The 20,176-nt window shown below is 43.3% G+C and overlaps 1 protein-coding gene across 2 annotated transcripts in view; it reads right to left on the reverse strand.

The window, feature by feature from the left end:
• Nucleotides 1-19,865, reverse strand: part of GAREM1 (GRB2 associated regulator of MAPK1 subtype 1) — a 136,897-nt gene extending 117,032 nt beyond the window's left edge. For both annotated transcript variants that reach the window (XM_032765268.1, XM_032765267.1), the window contains exon 1: nt 19,464-19,865. In XM_032765268.1, the coding sequence (XP_032621159.1) occupies nt 19,464-19,584 (121 nt within the window). In that variant the 5' untranslated portion in view covers nt 19,585-19,865. The remainder of the gene's footprint in view (nt 1-19,463) is intronic.
• Between the last annotated feature and the right edge of the window lie 311 nt (nt 19,866-20,176).

Here is a 20,176-nt window from a genome sequence, read left to right on the forward strand (position 1 = left end):
ATTCTTATCAAACAATTTTATAAAACGAGTTTTAATATTAGTGCGTCCCACTGAGATTCCTTAAATAGATGGTGAGTCAATGGGTCCAAGGCTAGCGTCAAATTTAGGAGCGGTGCACTGTGGGTAGCTGTCCACGAAGCTACCCATAGTCCCCAACTTCCTGGTTGAGAGCCCAGTGCCTGATGGCGGCAAAAAACAGCTGTCTCCAGGGTGGTGCTCGGTACAGCCTCACCCTCCCTTCGTTGGAAAAGCACGCAGCAAGCCATTTCGCTGCCTTTTTTTCCCTGGGTGAAGAAAGCAAGCACCATAGGCAACAGCAAGCATGGACTCCTGCTGAGACCATGGACCCGCTTGAGATCAGGTATACACAATTCGTGCAGTTGTAAACACCCTTCGCGCACTCTTGCTGCTGTCTATGCTGAGCCATGATACGGCAAATGTCAAGGAGAAGGGGGATGGAGAGGGGAGGAGGCGGCAGCTCGACAACGCACCGACGAGAGCGATGATGACGACATGGAGACTGAATTCTCCCTAACTGCGGGACCCAGCATTTTGGAGCTACTGCTGGTAATGGGGCAGCTTCTACCCATTGAACGCCGATTTTGGGCACGGGAAACAAGCACAGACTGGTGGGACCGCATAGTTTTGCAGTTTTTCTCATTTCATCTTGACGAATGGAATTCTGTAAGCACTGAATCCTCACCCCAGATAGCGATCAGATCCAGTACCTCTTGTGTGGTCCATGCTGGAGCTCTTTTTCTTTTCTCAGGAGATTGCATTGTTACCTGTGCTGTTGAGCCCTGCGTGGTCACCTGTGCTGATCAGAGCTCCACGCTGACCAAACAGGAAATAGAATTCAAAAGTCCGCGGGGCTTTTCCTGTTTACCTGGCCAGTGCATTGGAGTTCTGACTGCTGACCAGAGTGGTCAGTGGTGCTCTGTGGGATACCTCCCAGAGGCTAGTAACTTCGATTTCCGTCCACACTACCATAATTCCGATGTAGTAAAACTGATTTTAGGGTAACTCCTGTGGTTTTGATGGAGTACAGAAATCGATTTAAAGAGCCCTTTACATCGACTTACAGGGTGGTGTAGTGTGGACGGGTGCAGCGTTAAATCGATTTAAAGCTGTTTAAATCGATTTAACTGTGTAGTGTAGACGGGGCCTTTAATAAGACTTTTTGCAAAGATTTCTCACTGTTGCTTACACCAAACAAGAGTAAACTGATGTTGACAGCCATAGGAGATTTGCCAGTGTTTTAAAAATATTGCATTGGTGTTAGCAATGGTGGGAAAGTTTAAAAAAAATCTTTAGTACAAAACAACTGACCAGTGGAATAGAATCCCGAAGGAGATGGTCAACTTGCCAATATATTACATTCTAAAATGTTAATGTAAGTGATAATGTGAATTCTCATGCAAAATTAAGGGTAAGACTGGAGGACATGCTCTTTTCTGACCTTATTTACAATAAGGGATGGAAACAATGTAGAAAGCGTGATATTCTGGTGGTAGGTTTGCCATGAAACTGCAGAGTACTATAGAACAGTCAAAATCTCTACTATGCACAGTAGCCTGTAGCCATTTGGAAGCAGTTCAATATTTCTCATAAAAAAGTCTCTTATTTAAATATCAACTCCAGCTATAATTAAAACGATAGCGACTATGTTTCAAACACACAAACTGCCCAGCTTTGGTTTAACAGCTGGGAAAGAGCACACACAAATGAGAACAGCATGACAATCTTTTCTAGCCAAAGGCTAATCAATGTTTATTTCCCATCCAGCTCATGACCTAGGAGAATGTTACCAATGTATCACGTTTTATTTCTATGGCATGGTTATACTGAAGTACCATAGCAACTTCTACCTTGTAGAACAGGTGCCTCTTTATTCCTTCAGATTACTTTTTAATTAAATCTGAAAAAAAAAATTGAGTGATTCCACTTCTAAAAACTTAGATTTGGGGAGTGGGGAAGAGAGAGAAGAAATGCACGTTCCTTGTAAAGTCGGAGTATTAAAATTAAGAGGATAGGATTTCTCTTAATATCAGTGCGAACATGCAAGCTGCTCTCCTGCTTAATTCTGATAAGATCAAAATCTTAACTAAAAAAAGTCAGCACTACCGTTTGCTAACAACTTAGACCATAGATCAGTGTTCCCCAAACTGTAGGGGGCATGGAGAAACATTCAAGGGGGCAAGGCAGAGCCTGGGCCAGCCCCCATGAGGGGTAAGAAGGGAGTACCGTCCATTAACATTTCATTCAGTATTTAATTTTATAGAACCATGGTGTGTGTGGGGGAGTGTTATTATTTGCTTAATCCAGTACCCCATGGATCTAATCTGAACACCACTGACTGGCTGCACATCGTATTTCTTCCATACAAACATATTCCAGAGATTTATAATGAGGACAAAAAAGAGTTTAAGAGTAAAATTGATGAATAGTCCAGCTGTAAGTTGTGATAAGAATTTGATTGAATTATATCATTTTGACAAGTATTTGAATGTGAGGAGGGAATTAAAATTATTTGGTGTTGTGAAAAACAATACCCATTACAACGTGGAAAAAACACTCCAATACATTCGGGACTACAAGGATTGTAAACTTTGCCTTCTGGTCACTGGTACTGAACAAGTGTTTGGAGGTATGTGTAATGGTACAACAAGCATTTCTAGCACTGAGAAATCATAAATATGGCGCATTACTGCGGGGGGGTCACCTAATTTGTTAAGATTCCTTCTCACTCCTTCAGTGTTTTTGCTATTTCACTGACTGTTAACAGACACATTTACAATAATTTCACAAAAATGAAGTGTGTGTGTGTGTGAGAGAGAGAGTCACAGATACAAAGACCTAAACTGTTGCTGTAATAAGTAGTTCCTGGTGCACTTTTAATAGCAGCTGTTCTGTGCCATAGCTCCTTTTGAGTGCCACAAGCAGTCACTGTATGCTCAGCAGCAGCCTCTCAGGCTTTGCTGGAAGAGGGGAATTGAAGTAGAGGTATTAGTTTTACTAGGTTTTATAAAATGATTTTAAAGTTTCAAGAGATTCTGAACCTCTAGAGCCAGGATTCACAGTTCTCCAATGGTGTGTCATTTCTGGTTCTAGTAGCTCACAAGATAGCAGTCTTTAAAACTGCTACTGGTTGCTCAGACCAGCAGTGCTGTTTTGTCACTCATTTATTGGATTTCAAATCACTGTAGTTTTCAGTTCCTTGACCACATCAGAATTTATTTTTGCTAAGAGACATTACAGCACCTAATAGGACAGCTGTGTAAGGGGGCAGGTGGGAACGTTTTAGGGAACGGTTCTCCCAGCACAGAAAACACAAATTGAACAAGTTTGACAGGCTATGATTTTAGTTTCCCCCTCTATTTCTATCATTTTCTTATTTCAAATTGAAAACAGGGCAAATAAAGAAATGTAGTTGTACATAGAAGCTTTTTTGCAAGGCATCACACTTAAACGTACATTTCAGATTTTCAGCACTTAAAATCCAAGTCTACCCTGGAACAGTTAAAAAGAATGAAGGTTTTAAATTCCAGGAGCAATTTGCAACACATAGGAAAAATCTCTTTGTATTAGTTATTCTAATTTTTTATTTGAAATGAACTAATTAGGATACAGTGTCTGACAGAATCATCATCTGGCTTGGTCATCAGTGTCAGAAGAAAAGTGGATGAAGGAATCTCATGGTAACATTAGTTAGAATAGTTCTCCTTCTCATCCTGAGGATACCAAGACCTTCTGAGGCAGAGGTCCAGAGAGAATGGGATGTAAATTGTGAGTACATCTTAGACTTGTTTCTAACTAAGCTTTCTGGCAGTATTGTTCAAACCTTTAATGTCTTTCCAATACATTTTCTGTAGAATCCACAAATATTTAAAGCTATCATTCTGACTGCATTGTATTTCAAATGTATTAACACTCAGGCATTTTCTTTAAAGATACTTGGTTCTTATTAACGGAGACAATCAGGAGTGGTGGTTGGATCGCAGCCCCAATGCTTTCTTTAAAATTGACACCATCAACTTGCAATCTAGTCAAATACACACACACAAACTTCTTATGAGTAGTTTCAGGTACAACAATCTGCTTCTCCATCCCTAAATTCCCCTATGGGTTTGAGGTTTTACAATCACATTTGTGTTTTTTAAAAGGAAAGGTGTGTCTTGTCGGTTCTGCTGGCAAAAAAACAAAAGAAAAGGGGAAGGGTAAACAATGAGGAAAGTCATGTCAAATACACATAGTAAGCAAACTGGGTGAAAAATCTTTTCTGGATTCCCTCTAATCTTTAGTGTAACTTATAACAAGTACAAAATGTAGTTTTTAATTTGATGGTGTTCTTCTAATCACAAGAAACCTCAGATTATTAGTACCCTTAATGTTGTGCCTTGGGAATCCATTACAAGTATTTGGTTGCATCATAAGTACTAATGCTGCAAGTAGAATGTTGAAGCCCATACAGGAATGGTTACACAGACACACATCATGATGCCATCATCCAGCCAACAACCAAACCAAGCTGAGATGTTCATTGTCAATTGCATAATTGTTTTGCAAGGTCAAGGTCCATTACTGACAATTTTTTTGCTGACAGAGCACCTTACAAAAATTGTGAAATACTGTAGAGAGAAACCTTTGCTAACTTACAGAAGCCAATGACAAAAGGTTAAACACATCAGAAGGTTGTATACACTGGCCTTTACCAAATAAGGAGAGTAAAGGAAAAGGGTGTACAAGAGTCCCAACATTTGAAAGATCTTGTACAACTCCAAATGGCATTGTAGCTCAAGTACTGTATTTGCATATTGGAAAGACACCACCCTGCAGCTTCAGTTGATTAAGAGGAGGAGATGTCAATTACAGCAACTAACTTGCAGGAAAAGAAAGCTACAGAGCCTACACAAGGAAGCATACCCTGCAAAGAAGGTTGCACAGATCCTTAGAGTACAATGCTGTTCCCAGCATGCAAAATCATTGGCGTGTCAAAATTAAAGTACTAAGTGACTTGCCCAAATTGACAGAATGAATCTACGTATGCAACTTTGTTGTAGTTGAATCTATGGCAGAGCTGGGAATAGAACCCAAATGGGATTCCCCTCCCCTTTTCCAAGTTCTAAGCTACCCCACTTTACCAGCCCCTCAAATACAAGCACTGCTAGGCTGAATGAGAAAGCAGCACTACACAACTGGTAGTGGGAAATGCAGCATCCATATGGAACAGCACAGGAGTCATAGGTAGACAATCTCATCACAAGAAATTTAGCTAGGACACTACTGTTAACCCTATATTTTTAGAGAGACAGAATGCTCAACAGCATCTTCAGTAGGCACTACTAGTCAAGATGAAACAAAATTTTAAAATCACATCTAAGAGACAAGACATCAAATGCCATAAGACTCCCAACCCCCTGCAGTTCAGTATTCAGTATTCATCTACTGAATCACTAACAACACTTCCTGCAGCACCGACAAGTTACTCTGAGGTCTCCTATTTAAGGGCCTGATCCACCCCCGCATAGGGTCACACAGTGTTGTTAACTATTTTAGGAATCAAGCTTTCACCCCCTTAGTCCCCAACTCTCCTGCAAATGCCAGATACAATTCAGTAGACAAACACAAGCGTATCTCACACTGGCACCCATTGCACTACCTACCCCCTACTCCTCTCACACCAGCCAGCAGAGACAGGGAAGTTTTGTTTCTTTAAGATCAGAGTTCTACAGCAGTCCCAGTGAATAAACTTGAAGCCTGATTTTTCCTACTGTGTCACACCACCACTAAAAACCCCAGCTTGTTCCAATGAAAGCTTTTCTCCAGCTTCAGGCCTGGGTTTCAAAAACTCAGAAGTTCTGTTCAAACCACTACTTAATATAAGTAAAAAATATTTTAAGTATTCAGATTTCTGGCTAACAAGACACTTGGGGTGAAATTCTGGCCCCCAGTGAAATCAATTACAAATCTCCCATTGTTTTCAATGAGGCCAGGATTTCTCCCTTGGTGTTTTGATTCAGTTTGCATTTATGACCCGCCAAGCGAAAAGCCAAGAGTAACAATCTAGGCTTCATTAAGGTTTTGTTTGTGTTTGTTTTAAATCTTTTGAAGAAACATCCCAGAGAATCAGACGTGTTTCCTTTTCATGAACACAAGCCAAATGACATGGAGCAAATCTTTCAACACACGCAACCCTCCCACCATCACCACACAGAAAAGTTTCTCTCTGCAATAATGTCCCAATGTTACCGCTTGTATTCCAAAACACAGGACAGCAACAGAAAGTGTACTAAGCCACCACTCTATTCCTTAATGTTGCTCATCATAAGAGGCAATTCAAACTTTGCTATACTGTATGTGTATAACATTTAGCTACAATCCTGATCCAAGAACAGAACCATTAGCATGGTTTCTCATGCATTACTGTGGGGAGTCTTAACAAATCCTTTAATTAAACAGCTGACTTAATACTTAGCATGTTTGGAAGTAAACAGTGTTTCCCCACTCTATTTTATCCAAGTCTCCGGATATTTAGGGTTTAAGAAGGATCATCTTTCAAGTTATATGATTATGTGATAATTTCAGCTATCGTTTTTAAAAGTTTATAGCCTTCACTATTGCGAAAAGCTTGAAAGTGTGAAAACTAAAAAAAGCTCAAAATAAAATAAAGGCAGAGAACCCCAAACTTATCCTTTTTGAAGTACCATGATTTTTGGCTGACTGGGGCTAGTAATACTAAACATTTTTTAAAAATGGTTTGACTTGCCTTAATGGGATCAAGCATGGAGAAGCTGACCGAAAACAAAGATCAGTTAGGAAACTTAGGGTATGGCTACACTTGGAAACGTGCAGCGCTGGCAGTTACAGCTGTGTAGGAACAGCGCTGCAGTGTGGCCACATTTGCAGCATTTGCAGCGCTGTTGGGAGTGGTGCATTGTGGGCAGCTATCCCAGCGTTCAAGTGGCTGCAACGTGCTTTTCAAAAGAGAGGGGTGGGGTGGAGTGTGACAGGGAGCGTCGGGGAGACAGAGAGAGCGGATTTTTGGAGCAGACACTGTGAGCTCCCTGCCTTGCAAATTCTGGCCATTTCCCCCACCCCTCTCTCAATCACTCTAAAATGTAAAAAGGCTTCAGACCAGATAAGCAGCTTCTCTGACGGACTCCCTCCCCCCCGCCGTGCTGTTTGTCTCCTCAAGCAAACAGCTGTGAACATTCCAAAGCCTCGGCTCGGTTCGCTCACTGGAGCAAAGAGCAGCTGTGTTTGGTAGCTCCGGGGAGTACCTTCCGGTTTGTTGTAGACAGGAATTCTGGGATACTTCTTAATACCCTCGAGGCCAATAACAGCGCTGGTGAGTGTCCACACCTGATGAGCAGCGCTGCATCACCAGCGCTGGATTCGCTACACCCGTAGCAGACCAGGAGTACAGCCAGCGCTACAGCCAGGGAGTTGCAGCGCTGGCTGAGCTTTGTAAGTGTGGACACCAAATAAGTTGCAGCGCTGTAACCCCCTCACCAGCGCTGCAACTTGCAAGTGTAGCCAAGCCCTTACTAGCTCTCCTTAGACGCAGGAGGCCCATATTATGAACATGTTAGCTTCTAAAACTTAAAATATAGGATGTGCTTCCTCTGATGGGCCAATTAAGCCTAACTTTGTTACTGTAAGCCCCATCTATTCATTTAGACTTTTCCTGAGCAAGGCAAGCAAGCTAAGGAATTGTTTTAAGCTGTCTTACTGTCAGCTATTTATATTTTAAAATGCCATTTGCAGGAATATGTTCTCTGAGCATATTATATAACAAGGCCACTTGCCTTCTGGGCTAATGGTGCTGGGAACAAAGACGTCATGCTCACTTCTCATTGTGAAACATTGATCCCTGTTTGCAGATCACCAGGACCACTGTTTGAACTTGACACTACCTTGGACAGACTTCCCAAACAAACAAAAAAATTAACTGAGGTAGGCAGTGTTCAGGTAAAGCTTTGCAGGCCAAAGGAAGAAGTCATCATTACTCTCTAGCTAGACTGTTTTTTATATCCTGCATGTGTTTTTAGTTCATTCTGGGAGTGAGTACAAAGACTCAAAAGCAGTTTGCATTAGAATAGAAGAAATGTTACTGTACACTAATAACTGACAGACAAAACTTCATATGGACTTTCAGCATAAGTCAAAGCCTGCATATACTGAGACAAAGAGGACAGAAGGGCTTGCAATTTCACTTATGTTTAAGGAGGTCTCTTGTTCACAGGCAACCCCATTCACGGCAACAAACAAAAACAGAAAGTTACACAGAGCCTCCAGTGTAACAAAGCACATCATGGTTAGGGTAGCTCGTTTTAGTAAAATCATTTACATTACTCATTGTGTGATGATTTGGGGAACATGTCTATGTTGAGAAATTGTTGAATCATGGAATGCCTCGATGTGGCCGCTATCATTTGTTGAAAAGGGCAACAGCCCGTGCCTACCAAACCAGGAACCATGGTTGGCTGTTAGATCTTAAAGGGTTATCCATTCCAGTGGAAACATTTGGGAAGCTAGTTCCTCCTACTTCTCTACAGAGAGGGAAAGTGGACAGTCCCCAGCAACAGAACAAAAGATCTATATGGCACGACATATAAACTTGAGGGAATCACAAAGCAAGACACAAAACACACTTGGCAGGAGAGAGGGGCATGCTAAGGGTAAAAAAATCATCTTTTTAAACTTTTCTACAGTAAAACTTTTTTAAAAAATGTGGAAAGGAGAAAAGATTCCACTTTTGTCAAGCAGCATACAATACTGAGAAAAAAATCTCCATAGCCAACTTCCCTATCTCTAAGAGGGCAGAGGGAGAATAATACCCACAATTCACAAAGCACTTTTACTACTGAGCACTATAGTTTTTGTTTTTTTAATTAAAGTGTTCCCTTTCCTAAATACTGTCTTTCACCTACACTGAAATGGTACTTGCTGTAGTTTTGCGGCTTGCTGCTAGCCACACCCACTCTCCGAACATTGTGTGGTACCATACACATACATAGCTAGTCATATCTTATATTATGATCTGAGGGAGGTACTTTCTCACTGAGTCTCATCTTTCCTACTCACCATCCACACAGGCTTGACATTTTTTCCCAGAACAAATATGAACAAATTTGAAGGCTGAGAACAGACAAGTATGACCATAATACAATTACATGAGCACAATTTCAAAAGTGAATGTTTTATGATCAGATGTAAAATGTGTGATGTGGCTATAACCTTCAGCAGGGGGACGGGAAGAGAGAGATTTGGGTCTTTTCAGCAAATAGAAGTTTGCATTTTCAATAATTTTATACCGATACTTGACAGTAATTTAAGGCTTCTGAAAGTGTTCTTCCAAGAACAAAGATGTAAGGCTGTAAATCAATTTAAATGTAATTACAGGAACTCCACACTTAAAGTTGTCCTGGTTAACGCTGTTTTGATGTTAAGTTGCTGTTCAATTAGGAAACATGCTCGTTTAAAGTTGTGAAATGCTCCCTTCAAACAGTCGTTTAGCAGCCACCTGTTTTGTCCACTCCTTGCAGGAAGAGCAGCCCATGCACCTAGCTGGTGAGTGGTTGGAACCAAGGTGGACCAACAGCCCCCCTAAGTTCCCTGTGCAGCAGCTGTCCCTCCCCCCACTGCCATGTGCTGCTCCTGCCCTCTGCCTTGGAGCTGCTCCCAGAGACTCCTGCTTGCTGTACAGGGGGAGGGTGGAAGAGGGGGGCTAATGTCAGAGTGTCTCCCCCTCCCCCTGCTCCTGCACCCAGCTTACCCCATCTTCCATAGAGCAGGGGGGGGGCACACAATCAACGGAGGGAGCTTCTAGGCAGTAGCTGTGTGTCTCAGCAAGCTGATTTAGTTAAGGTAGTATACTTAAGCCTGGAGTCAGCTACTTTAAGGGGAAATGCACATTTTTTCTCTCACACACAGGGTGTGTGTCTCTGTCTGCCCTCCCTCCGTTCCTGCTGTAGAGTGTTGTGAGAGTTAATCCTTGAGGGCTCAGTCAGTTGCTAGTTCATTTAACAGTAAAGCATTCCCTGGGAAATATCCCACTCTCGGACTCCTCCACCTCAACCAATCTTCACAATCATCACCACTGCACACTAGTATTAAACTGTTTGTTTAAAACTTATACACACACTCAGTATAAGTCTTTTGTCTGGTGAAAAAAAAAATTCCTGGAACCTAACCCCTTCATTTACATTAATTCTTATGGGGAAATTGGATCAGCTTAACATCATTCGCTTAAAGTCGCATTTTTCAGGAACATAACTACAACGTTAAGTGAGGAGTTCCTGTAGCTCTGTGACTTCCAGTTATTCACACCACTCCATGAATGGGAGTGGATGATTTTCCCCTACAAAACATGCAGTTGATTTGCTAGTTTTCCAAAACAGTCTAGAGAACATTTGATCCGCTCAACATGAACATACTTCCCTACCTCCTCACACACCATGGTCTTTCATCATTGTGTTGTATTTTAAGTCTAAATTACAGTACAAAGCTCTCAGAGCAGAAACACTGTCTTTATTGTATATTTGCTTATAAAAGTACCATGACTAGCTACAGAGCTATATATAGTATGGAAAATGCAGGCTGTACAAGTAAGAATAACATGTAAATAGCATAGTTAAACTAACAGAAAGCACCATAAATATAAAATTCAAAAGATTTAAGGAATCTGGCACACAGCGTTTTATGAAGTTTGGTTTTTGAGTCATATGCAGTATGTGTATTATTAATATGATGAGTATTTTCCTGTAAGAGATTCTCAGATCTTGACAGCTAGTTATTCACTATGCCAAAATACCAATATTCGTGCTGCAGTCAGACCACAGGTGGAATTCCTGGAACATAGCCCCCGTTACTGAAATTAACTGCTATACCATGTTGTCCCATATTCTGTAGCATTTCTTTTCAGCATGTTCCCTTAAGTTCACTGGACTAGTACAGGAGTGATGAATACCCATAAAGGTATTAAATATATTAACTTCTTTCCCATGTCAGTTTTAAGGCTAGTGCCTTGTGTCATGCTTTATTACAACAATTTGAAACAACAATACACGAACCATTGCACAACACTTTTTTTAGTTTCTTAAGAACTATCCTACTTACTTGGGCATCCTATCTTAGTTTCTGATTGAGTTTACCTTAAATTTGTGTCCTTAAGTCAGTGGTTCTCAACTTGTGGTCTGCAGACCCTGGGGTCCCTGGACTATGTCTAAGGCAGCAGTTCTCAAACTGCGGGTCAGGACCTCAAAGTGAGTTATGACCCTGTTTAAGGGAGTCACTGGGGCTGGCTTAGACTTGCTGGGGCCAGAGGCCGAAGTCTGAGCCCTACAGTGTTGCTAACTTTTTACTTGCACAAAACCGAACGCTCTTGCCCTGCCCCATCTCCGAGGCCCCACTCCTCTCTCATTCCATCTCCCCACCTTCTCGCTCACTCTCCTCACTCTCACTCATTTTCATCACGCTGGCTCAGGGAGTCGGGATGCAGGAGGGGGTGAGGGCTCCAGCTGGGGGTTAAGGCTCTGGAGTGTAGGAGTGGGCTCTAGTCTGGGTTTTGGAGTGTGGGAGGGGGCTCAGGGTGCAGGTTCTGAGGTGGGACCAGAAATAAGAGGTTCAGGGTGTGGTAGGGGGCTCTGGGCTGGGGCAGGTGGTTGGGGTGTAGGCTGGATGAGAGCTCCAGCTGAGGGGTGCAGGCCCAGGGATGAGGAATTTGGGGTACAGAAGGTGGCTATGGGCTAGGGATTCCGAGTGTGGGGAGGAGAGGCTCCAGGCTGGGGCAGAGGGTTGAGGTGTGTGCGTAGAGGGGGTGAGGGCTCCAGCTAGGGGTGCAGGAGGGTGCTCCAGGCTGAGGCTGAAGGGTGAGAGGGGCATTAGGGCTGGGCCAGGGGGTTGGGGTGCAGGCTCCAGCTAGGGATGAAGGGTCTGGGGTGCAGAAGGGGGCTCCAGGCTTGGATTGAGGGGTTCAGAAGGTGGAAGGGGCATCAGGACTGTAGTAGTGGGTTGGGGCAAAAGGAGGGGGTCAGAGATGCAGGCTGGAGATTACCTAAAGCAGCTCCCGGAAGCAGCAGCACATTCCCTCTCCCCTCCCGGCTCCTATGCAGAGGCATGGCCAGGCAGCTCTAAGCACTGTCCCATCCACAGGCACAGCCCGGCAGCTTCCATGGGAACTACGGTGCTGGCGCTTGGGGGCGGGGGCAGCACAGAGCCCCCTGACTGCCCCTACGCATAGGGGCTAGGAGGTGGCGGGGTGGGAGGGAACATGCCGCTGCTTCCAGGAGCCTCGCAGAGCCATGGCTGACAGGGAGCTTGCCTTAGCCCCACTGCATCACTGGCCAGACCATTAATAGCCTGGTCAGCAGTGCTGACCTGAGCCACCAGCATCCCTTTTTGATGGGGTGTTCCAGTAAAAAAAATCAGACACCTAGCAACCCTAGAGCCCCACAAGGCAGGGCAAAAGTCAAAGCTTGAGGGCTTCAGCCCTGGGCAGCGGGGCTCAGGTTACAGGCTCCCTGCCTGGGGCTAAAGCGCTTTGGCTTTGACCAACTCCCACTTGGGTTTTCCCCTGCTCCCCCAAGCAACGGGGCTTAGGCGGGCTCAGGTTTCGGTCCCAACTCCTGGGTCATGTATTAATTTTTGTTGTCAGGGGTCGCGGTGAAATGAAGTTTGAGAATCCCTGCTCTAAAGGACTGAAAACTAACTGAACACAATTCAACTATATACACACATGCAATAGATTTCCAAAGGGGTCCACATTCGAAATTTCCAAAGGGGTTTGCATATGAAAAAAGGTGAGTGCCACAGCTCTAAGTGATATTTTAAAAGATTAAACCAAGCCAATGCACTAAATCTCCCAGAAGACTTGGTCAAATTTCTTTTAATAAAAATAATTTAAAAACGGAGCCATCATTTAAAAAAAAAAAAGTATTTTTTCTTTTACTCTTGAACTGAAGAATTTGCTGGAGAGATGTTCCTTAGATAGCTTATTTTAAAAAGGTAATCTTTGTGTATAGGTCAAAAGTGTGAAATTTCAGCCCAGAAGGTCTATTTTGTGCCTTTATCTAGGTACCATTCCCTGTGATATCTGAGCACTTATGAGCATGTGAAAATAGCAGTTCAGGACAAACTGTTTTGAATCCTTGATTACCATGGCAGAGCATTATCAAGAGCCCACAATAATAGAAGTAGCATATTGATTCAAGAACATACAGTACACACTATTGTATCTGAAGTTGCTACTGAACAAGAGGCTCAAACAAGGGTTTTTAGCTTTAAAATTCAGAGATACATTAGTCAACTCATGTCCACCTCATCTGGAAGATTGTTCTACATTTGAGAATAGGTGTTGCCAAGTTACTTGGACTCCAACTCCAGGAGGGTACTATCATTTTCATAGATGCCCTAAGGTAGAGCAGACTTAAAACAATTTAAAAGCTTTTTCACTAAAGTGTTTCTGGAACACGTTTCTGCCTGTTGGAAAGGAAAATACAGCAAGCACTGGTTAGGGGCAGGCAGCCATCTGCTTTTTCACTCAATTGTCATGATGGAATCAGCAGACCACGAGGGAAAGTATGTATGTGGGGCGGAGGGTGGAAGACTATATTAATTGTGTGCATTGACGTATGTGCAATTCAAACATTAATGGTCTGATTTTTCAGAGCTGTTCAAGGCTTATGGGAAAAAGTCAGGCCATAGGTAAGCTTTCACTAGCTTCAAAGTACATCCTGTTTTTTTGCCTTCTCCTAACTGGAGGCTTTACCTACCCACTGAACCGTCATCTACCTGCACACTGTACAATAGCTTGCCTCACACAGCATAGGTGTTTGGATCATGTATATTCCAAGGGGCTCACGTCTTTTTGATCTACTTTAGTTTTTCTGAACTGGTTCTTACCACCTCCTCCAAATACTACAGTCCACTGAAGCACTTTGCAATAGTTTCTTGAAAGATTATCCACAATAAACAATACCACACTCAAACCTCAAGACGAGTGAAATTCTTAGTATAAAACCATTGCTCAATTTCAAGGATATCCCTGAGTTTGTAAAAGGATGCAATGTGAATTGTTCACTATGTACATAGTCAAACTGTTCTATTTAGTGTGATGTTCTGTCTCGAAACTAAACAACACTATCTTATCATTTAGAAGTAGACTAAACACTTCACATGCTGTAGGGAACAATCTTGCATTAACAGGGGAATGGAGTACATAGAGGTCTTTTCCATCTCTAATTTCTAATTGCTTATTATGATTCTAAACATCTTTTTAAAAATAGGTTACCTCTGGTGTGGTACCTCATTGAGGACAGGATTTACAATGTAATAAATAAAGCCTGTTCCTCCCAAGCAGCAACATGGCAACTTCAAGCTTAGCCAGATCAGGCATCAAGTAAAGTATCTCCCAGTACAGTTATTTAAGAGACAGTTTAATCAGGGTTCATAAGATATTTTACACAACCCCACAACTCCTACTTTTCATAGGCTTTCCCTCCTTGAAATCAACATCATAATTCAGTCAGTCTGCCTTAAAGCAACCACAAATATTGCATTTATGCTTCGGGTCAAAAGAAATTATTTCCTTCTGATTCTTAATAACTTAGTGTTGATAGGTCACTATATCTCCAGAAGAATTCAGAGGGGTGTTCTCAGTTAGGCTCAGCGAACAGCCAAAAGGGACTTCTAAACAGTGGTGCCTCAAGCTGGGCTATCTACCCAGCCAGACCAGTGCCAGGATGTTTGATTTTAAAAACACTAGTATCATTCATTTTAAATATTTTTTCTGGAGTGATGATCGTTAAATAGCTGACGACACTGGGAAATATTTTTATCCAGAGGATGAGTACAAGCAGACTGCAGTGATAGTGATCTCATCGCTAGAGAGACCAGTCTCTGGAATTGAGAGGGAACGTGGTCCCAGGTCCCTCCCTCCTTGGGGATAAAAAACAAACAATAGTAAACTGTCAAAAATTAACAATAGTGCTAGGATGACAGGGGTCCTAATAAGTAAGATAACAGTAGGACATTGAATTTTCCTATTTAAAAACAAAAGCTGGATTTGAATGCCAGACACGGAGTTCACCATTTGCTGCCAAAAAGCCATGCAGTTTAACTCTTTAACCAAAGCATAATTTTCCACTTCTTAGTCTTAATAGCATTTTTCTTCCGGCTTCTGAGATTATCCTTAGACTACATCAGTGCTATCAGAAATGTCAAAAACTTGAGAAAATAAGGATAAGCTCTACATGGAGCTTTGACTCATTTAGCAGATAAAGAAGGTAGTATTATAACTCACCAGAAAGGTCTGAAGTTAAGTATTTTGTTGTCTATTTATAATCCCTGAATGGGCTGAGACACCATTACCTCAGAGACCTGCTCTCGCCTAATACCCTACAGTCCGAGTAAAGGTCATATAAAGGTATTTTTGCTGTTGGATCCTGGAGTGCAATCCTTTCCCCTTGGAAGTTAATGGCAAAAACTCCCACTGACTTCAATGAGGCCAGGATTCCATCTCCTGGAGCGTAATTCAGGAGGTGGAAGCAAGACTCTCTCATCCAGTTCTTACTGTCTTTGAAACTTGTTCTCCTTGGTCTGACAGAGCCAATTTAGTGAGCCCCAAGACAGGATATAATGCTTATTCATTGTGTTTAATGTTTGTTAGTTGTGTTTGCATTTGGTTACCTTGGGTCTTCTATTAATATTTAGCCTGTTAAGACATACTGGCAACATGCATGGTAATAGCAGTCTAAGTACCGTCACTTGTTAAGGTGACAATGGAGCATTTTTTTTTAAAAACACTGGCAATTGCTATGGCAATAGGCACTTAATAAAAACACAAAACCAACAGCATCTGAAATAAAGATGGTAAATACTCTAAGGACCATTCTGTATTTCAGAGGACTAACCACTTTAGCGGCATTATGATGAATTAGCAAGTGCAAGCTATTTAGAAATTGGAACTAAATATTCCTATCAGCTTGAACTCTCCCAGTTTTCATCAGAAGGTATGAATATATATCTTAATTTCAGTTTGAGGTGAGATGTCACAGCCTAACTACTAACATGTGCAGTTTATATATAACTAGGCAGATTTCTTCTTCCCTCACTCCTCCCCTCCCCAAGAAAACCCCAAAAACCCACTCTCCCTAACCCAAAAGTAGCTTTAGTTTAGGTAAATATTTCAGATCTTGATTCTGGACAATAAATGTTTCTGTTTCATATCAGCTGTATTTTTATCATTGCCTGTGTATGTGACTGTGCTTACAGAGCAAGCAGCACTATTTGGAGAGGACATTCTCCCAGCATGTTCATATCTGCATTCTAACTTATAGCCGATTCTGGCACAAGAAATGTGACTTCATTCATTCATTTTCACTTTATTCACAGTTTGAAGTCATCAGACATGATACTAAAGCTATGTCTATACTGCGTCACAGCACAGACTACAGGGGCATAAACTGCAGAGCGCACCTAAGTGTTGTACTTTCAGTGCCCTGTGTGGATGCTCTTGGTGCAAACTAAAAATGTACTTAGCTCACATTGACAGTGTTCTGTCTGAAAGAGGATGCTTTTAGTTCATTCCAGCAGTGTTTGGAGGTGGGGCGGGGGTGTTAGACCACAACACTTTGATGCACTCTGCAATTCGCATCACCCTGGTTCTCCTCACAGCGTAGACAGTCCCTGACAACGGAGCAGTGAAGTTCTTGCACTCAAACAATTTAATAATTCCATTTTTACTAAGACCTAAATCACAAAAGAGATGAGAAGACAACATTACAATAATCTCCACATCGCTAGAAAGCTTCAAGAAAGCAACTGTTCAAAGACAAGAAAAATGAAGTCTTACAAACACTGATGTACGAAAAAAAATCTCCAGCTCCTCAATCCCTCTTCCTACTCCCCCTCCTACGTCCCCCCTAAAGAGAGTTTACTTTTAACAAAAGTAAACAAAGGGAAAAGCAGCTGGTTGAGGAGATTCAAACAGCCAACATTTTAAACCTAGGGCACCTGAATATAGACACCTAACTAAAAGTGGCTTGAATTCCAAAGGGGGCAGAGCACATGCAGCTCCCTACTGACTACAATGGGATTTGTGGATACTCAGCACCATCTTTAGATCACGCCAGTAAGGGCAGCAGTACCGCAACCCCCCTACAATAACCTTGCAACCTCCCTCCCAACTCCTTTTTCAGTCAGGACCCCTACAATTACAACACAGTGAAATTTCAGATTTAAATAGCTGAAATCTACAATTTTTTTTAATCCTATGACTGTGAAATTGACCAAAACGGACTGTGAATTTGGTAGTCAAAAAAGGTCACATCAACAATGATGGCAAGTTAACGAAGATGAAGAAGCAGCATACACCACATAAGCCAAGGAGAGAATTATGAGATTTATCAAAAGACATACTATATCTGGAATTGCTTCCAGCAACCTGACAATCTTAAGCACAACTGTCGGAGGCCATCTTAGCTGCTTCAAGTCACAGAAGGTGACTACAATAGAAGTTACATTAACATAGTAGCTTTCACATAAATATTGCAGTGCCCTGTGATGCAACACTATAAAACTAATCAGCAGTTAGGGTGGAAAATCTTTTCTTCACCCTACTTCTGACCATCAGGACACAAGCACTACAAAGCAATATAGGAAAGATACTGCATAATCAAGGGGCAGAGTTACAAAAAGCTCTGGCTCCTATCACCTAAGGATTATAATAAGGACAGGTAAGCAATAGGCTGATTGCAGTGTGGGTGAGCAGATAAAGTAAAATGAGATATTACTTAAGCATGTTGGCCCAGTCTCAAAGCCATAAAAAGGACAACTTTTAAGTCAAATGCAAAACTTAGTACTCAAATTATTTTACCAAGTCATACAACCCTCCATGTCACTTCATAGATGACAGGTTGAAAGTACCATAACTGCTGCAACAGGCACCCAAACACGCGCTATCTTCCTATGCATCAAGGGAAAACCAATCACTCCTACGTTTGTATTGGGCCAAGAAGCTGCCATTGCTTTTGTACCTCCTGAACTGCTCTCTCTGGACTGATCCCTCTCACCCAAGTGCTACTTCCTGAACTCTCTATCTGTGACTGGCATAATAATACTTTTATGACAACCAATTGCTGGTCTCTGAAAATCTATGAATATTTCCATGACACTCCAAACCTTCAAGGAAAAGCAATACCAAATATCATTCCCAACTTCTCATCTCATGTAGCAGCATGTTGCTCTACTAGCCATTCTGTCAGGGGCATAACCTCTAATTTCCAGATTTTAATAGAAAATAATATGCTGACCTAGAGACTGTAGGTTAGCATACAAGTAAATAGTAATAAAAAGTTCCTTTTCTTTGAAATTCACAGACTTCTCATGTTCTGTTTTTTAAAAAACCAACAAAAAAAAAGAGTCTGTTGCCCTTTCAATCAACATTAACATGATGAACATTTATGGCTTAGACTACCTGGTTTGTTTAATATTCCTTTTACTTCGGCCTTGATGTAGGTTCTACAACATGTAATCACAGGATTAAGCCTTAGGTGTTGCAAATGTCTTCCTGTATTTTAATCATGTATTTTTTTTACTCTCAAAGACTCCCAACTGACATTGGACTCACTGAGCTTCCCCAAACTCACGCACACAAAGGAGCAGGATCCAATTTGTTTAAACCAGTAGACTACAGAAAGAAAATGGTGAAAGAGCAAAAACTTTACTGTAACATCTAATAAGCAGAGATGTATGGTTTAAGAGTGCAGAACGAATGCAGTTTTAGTATGTTGTAGCGTTCTGCAGTTCTCCCGACCTCAGAATCTTAATTTTATGGGGGTAACATTTTTCCAAGCTACAAACACTTGGAGCTAATCCTTAACCTTATAAACATCTCCTGACTTCTATATTTTCCATAGTTCATGATGGATTACTTGTACCCCAATAAATGAAGCAGACCCAGACCCACAAGAGACATGCAGTGCCTGCCAGAAAGCACTCAAGATCATTTTTTTGCAAACCAAGGCTAACTGAAACAGAGGGATTTCACACACCCCTGTCACAATCCAGCCCTGGCAGAGGCTTGTGGCCCCAGAGATGAGAGCAGGCCGCAAGGAAACGTGCTGGGACTCAAGTCCGAAGAGGACCCCTGGACTTGCGAACATGGAACAGCTAGAGAAGCGCCGGTCCAAAGAGCGGCGGGCTACGACTAGGTTCTGTCCGCAGCTCTGCCCGTGGCAAGCTGGGAGTCCCCGGGCAAGTGACTTCGCGCCTGTGCCCCAGGTCAGGCAGCCCCCTGGCTGTGCAGGGGGCCGCGCCGCGCGCTCCGGGGAGTCTCCCCCTGCCTTACAGGCGCGGGATGCGCAGGAGGAACCATTCCCGCCCGCCGAGTCTGCAGAAGTTAATAGTTAATGGGCGGCTGCTGTTCCCAGCCCTGCCCCCCGGCCCCGGGCTTTACTCACCGCTGTCCAGCCGCACGAGCTGGGGCAGCCGGTAGGTGCTAACCAGCTGGTCCAAGGGGACGGACATCGCGCTCCACTTCACATCCTTGAGACAGGATCCCAGCGAGGGGCCCGGGTCCATCTTCCTTTCCGCCCCCGGGCCCGGGGAGGGGGGAGTCAGGCTGGCAGGCGGCTGCGGCTCCTGCGCGCCTGGGTGCTGCAGCCAACAGGACGGAGCTCGCCTCGCTCAGCGGCGACTGCTGCAGCTGCAGCCGCTGCCGCTGCCGCCGCCTCCACCTCCGCTCCCCCAGGACATGCTAGGCTTGGCGAAGCGCAAGGTGACACCGGCCCAGCGGCTGCGGCTGCTCCTCTAGCCCCCTGGGGCTGCTCCCCGCTCGGCTCGCAGCTGCAACTGGCCCAGGAAACGCCATCCCAGCACTGACTAATCAACAGGGTGCGAGAGACGCCTGCGCAGCTGCTGCTCCTCCCCGCTCCCAAAAGGAAAGTGCCGGGCTGGCTCCCTCCTGCTCTCCCTGAACAGGGGAGGCTCTGGCACTGCAGCTCCGTGCAAAGTCTGTCCCGCTCGCTCCCCCCTCTGACCGCTCCGGCAACCTGCAGCCGCTGCGCAGAGCCCCTAGCAGGCGGCCCCCAGGCTGCGGGAGGGCCAGGAGTTGGCGGGCACAGCTCCTGAGAGACGTCAGTAGAGCAGGGCGTACATTTGCCCTACAGTACTG

This window comes from Chelonoidis abingdonii, chromosome 2 (genome assembly GCF_003597395.2).
Source record: "Chelonoidis abingdonii isolate Lonesome George chromosome 2, CheloAbing_2.0, whole genome shotgun sequence".
Classification (NCBI taxonomy): Eukaryota; Metazoa; Chordata; order Testudines; family Testudinidae; genus Chelonoidis; species Chelonoidis abingdonii.